At 49.4% G+C, this 3,788-nt stretch overlaps 1 protein-coding gene across 1 annotated transcript; it reads left to right on the top strand.

The window, feature by feature from the left end:
- The first annotated feature begins 2,183 nt into the window (after nucleotides 1–2,183).
- LOC110040518 (uncharacterized) lies at nucleotides 2,184–3,788 on the top strand. The gene has a single exon (XM_089280686.1). The coding sequence runs from the start codon at nucleotides 2,718–2,720 to the stop codon at nucleotides 3,786–3,788; it is 1,071 nt and encodes a 356-aa protein (XP_089136812.1). The 5' UTR covers nucleotides 2,184–2,717.

Genomic DNA, 3,788 nt, shown 5'->3' with positions numbered 1-3,788 from the left:
ATTAAACCAAAATAGTAATGCTTCTCAGTCTCCCTCTGGTGTTGTTACGGATTCGGACTCGGGTTCTGAGTCCCCGTTCAAGACCCCCCAACCCCCTAGGCCTCGTCGGGCTCCTTCCCAGAGCCCCCAACGAGTGCGTTCTCGCTCCCCATTGGTTCCATCCTCCCCTGGAGCTCATAGGGGTATGCCTCAGATGTCGTCTGACCGACCGTCTAGACGCTCTTAGTCTCGTTCAAGCTCCCTCCCTATCTCCTTATGGCTCTGTCCATAATCTCTCTTAATGTCAACGGCCTTCGTGAGTCCTCTAAGCGTGATGGTCTTGTGCAGTGGTTGCGATCTCTTCCTGTCACTGCAGATGTTGTGTGTTTACAGGAAACTCATTGTATCTCCGACGTGGAGTGCAATTCATGGTTCTCTTCTTCTGGATTTAGTTTTGTTCCTTCTCCTGGTACCCGCCGTTCCGGCGGCTGCATTGTCCTTTATCGATCTGTTTTGCGGCTAGTCAATTCTTGGTGTGAAGTTCCTGGCCGTTCCTTGTTGTGTGAGTGTTCTTTATATGATGTTTCATTTCGTGTGCTTTGCTTGTACGCCCCCAATCGCAACCCTGCTCGAGACCTCTTTTTCAATGGCATCGCTGATGCCGTTGACCCCTCTATTCCAACGGTTTTGTGCGGAGACTTCAATACGGTCTTCGACCGTACCCTCGATCGTTTCGGCTCCTGTGCCGGTGATACCTCGAGGGAGAGTACTCCTGCCTTAACTCGTCTCTTTGACTCATGTTGTGTCGTTGACATATGGAGATACCTTCATCCAAATTCTTCCAGCTTCACCTGGAACAGGTGGGACGGTCAATTTGCGTCCCGCATTGACCTGATGGGATGTCCTTATCCTTGGATCTCGTCTGTGTCAGCTTGTGACATCGTTCCTTTTTCCTTTTCTGACCATTGTGCCTTGTTGTTTACCTTTTCTATTCCTGATGTCATCCCCCCTGGTCCAGGTTTATGGAAATTAAATGTCTCCATCCTTCAAGATACTGACTATACCAAATTGATTACTGACTTCTGGCTTTCCTGGCGTCTTGCTCAAAATAATTTTCCGTCCTTATCTGATTGGTGGGAGCTTGGCAAATTCAAAATTAAAGATCTAACAATTGGATATTGTTCCAAAAAGGCTAAAGAACGTCGGGCCGAACGAGCCCTTCTATCTCGTCTGGCTGATCACCTAAAATCTCATGTTGACCTTGGTCGTCTATCCTGCTTGGGCCCATATCAATCCACCCTTGCTGAGCTGTCCAGGTTTGACCTTGAGGCAGCTCGTGGTGCTCAAGTTAGGTCTAGGATTAGGTGGGTGGAGGAAGGGGAACGGTCTTCCGCTTATTTCTTCCGTCTCGAGAAGAAGCGATCAGCTGATCGTCGTATTTCCGCGCTGAGAGAGAGTGATGGCACTATCACCTCTGACATCACTGGCCTTTGTGATTCCATCTCCTCTTTTTATTCTGGCTTGTTCACCTCTGAACCTACAGATGCTGCCGCTCGCGAGTCACTGTTGAGTAACATCTGCTCGACCTTGACTCCCGAGCAGGCCTCTTGTTGCGATGGTCTTCTGTCCGTTGGCGAATGCTGGTCTGCACTACTGGGCATGGCCAAACGTAAAGCGCCTGGCTCTGATGGCCTGCCCATGGAATTTTATGTTAAATTTTGGGATGTCCTCGGTGAGGACCTTGTTTGCGTTCTTAATTCGTGCTATCTTGATGGTTGTCTCTCCCTCTCTCAGCGCAGTGGTGTTATTTCCTTATCTTTCAAGAAGGGTGATCGCCTTGACATTCGTAATTGGCGCCCGATCTCTCTTCTAAATGTCGATTACAAGCTTGCTTCTCGAGTCATAGCTGGTAGACTCCTCAAAGTTATTCATCTTGTGGTGGAGAAGGACCAAACTTGTGGTGTTCCTGGTCGCTTCATCGGAGAGAATGTAGCCTTTCTTCGGGACGTTGTCGACTATGCCACTCTGTCCAACGTTCCGGTCGCCATTCTCTCCCTCGACCAGGACAAGGCTTTTGATCGTGTAGAATGGTCTTTTATGCGTCAAACCCTTCAGTCTATGGGCTTCGGAGACTCCTTTGTCAGCTGGGTTGATTTGTTCTACAATAATGTACGCAGTTTTGTGAATGTCAATGGCTACCTGTCGCAACCTTTCTCCTTGTCTCGTGGTGTGCGTCAGGGTTGTCCTCTGTCCCCATTATTATATGTCTTGGTTTCCGAAGTCCTAGCTGTCTCCATTCGCGCCAACCCAAGAATCGTTGGTCTTTCTCTCCCTGGTGTGCCGGCTCCGCTGCCTCCTATCTCTCAATATGCTGACGATACGTCCATCATTGTCATCTCTGATGATGCCATCAAAGCCACCTTTGAGACCTACTCCATCTACGAGAGAGGTTCTGGCTCCAAACTGAACCTCTCTAAGTCCAAAGGTCTGTGGCTTGGCTCGTGGAATGGTCGTCAAGACCCTCCCGTCAATCTTGACTGGCTTCTACCAAGATCAAAGTCCTTGGTGTCTTCATCGGTATTGGAAATCTTGAGGAGTGTAATTGGACGCCTCGTATCGCAGCTGTTGAAAACGTACTTTCTTCTTGGAGGCAGCGTCAGCTTTCTTTTCGTGGCAGAGCCCTAGTGATCAATGCCCTTGCTCTTTCCCGCGTTTGGTATGTGGCTTCACTTATCCACATGCCTGCGTGGGTTCTCAAAGAGCTCAATACTCTGGCTTTCAATTTCTTCTGGAAGGGTAAACGAGACCTTGTGTCTCGTTCTGTTGTTGTCCAACCCTCCCTCCTTGGTGGTTTTTCGGTCGTGAGTGTCAAGTTTAAAGTGTGGCCCCTGGTTGCCCAGTGGATCAAACGCTTTGCCAGCTCCCCATCTAGCTGGTCCGCTTTCATGACCTACTGGTTCTCCTCTTGCTTCAATGCCACCCCTGTTGATGTTTTTTCTCGTCCTTTGGACTTTGATCCTAGGGTTCTGCCTCGCTTCTACCAGTCGCTCATTCTAGCCTGGCGTTCGCTTGACGGCTCTTTCTCTGCTGGTCGCTCCTCTTTGGTGATGGGGTCGTCTTCACCTCACTTTCTGACCCCTGCCTCTGGGATGACGACCAAGTCTTGTTATCAGTACCTTCTGTCTGAAAATTTGGCTACCCCCCACTGTGTCGTAAAGTTCCTTCCTACGTTCGGTGTCCTTTATTGGTCTACTACGTGGAGGGAACTTTTCTTCTTCGACACCGACCGTCAGGTCATCGATCTTTCCTGGAAGATCGCTCATGGTGTTCTCTATACCGCTGCTCGTCTGGCTTCTTTTGGCTATGACTTCAACACGTCCTGCTTTTGTGGTCCGGTCTCCGAGACCCTTGAGCATCTGTTTTTCCATTGTCCTTTGGCTTATAGTGTTCTTTCTTGGCTTCAGTCCTTAATGTTTGTTTCCTCTCCGTTGACTCCTTCTCTGGTCTGTCGTCATGCCCTTTTTGGTTTTAACTCCGATGAGTTAGCTGTGGTGCCTCGGGTTTTTGTTTACATTCTCAACGTCTGTAAATTCTTCATCTGGCATGCTCGGAACGATTTTCGCTTTCGCGATGTCCGTCCTGGAGCTGCCTCTGTCATCGAAAATGTCAAAACCCGTGTTCGCTTCCATCTTCCCATTCATTTCAAAAGGTTTGTGTCTTCCAGGAAACGTCGCTATTTCCATCGCCAGTGGGGGGCCCGTGGTGCTGTAGCATCCGTGGTCGGCGATCGTCTCGTTCTTCACCTTTAG

The sequence above is a fragment of the Orbicella faveolata genome, unplaced genomic scaffold (assembly GCF_042242905.1).
Source record: "Orbicella faveolata isolate gen_17 unplaced genomic scaffold, um_ofav_v1 contig_48, whole genome shotgun sequence".
NCBI classification, from domain to species: domain Eukaryota; kingdom Metazoa; phylum Cnidaria; class Anthozoa; order Scleractinia; family Merulinidae; genus Orbicella; species Orbicella faveolata.
Note: the sequence above shows the minus strand (reverse complement) of the source record. Positions and strands in the feature narration are given on the sequence as shown.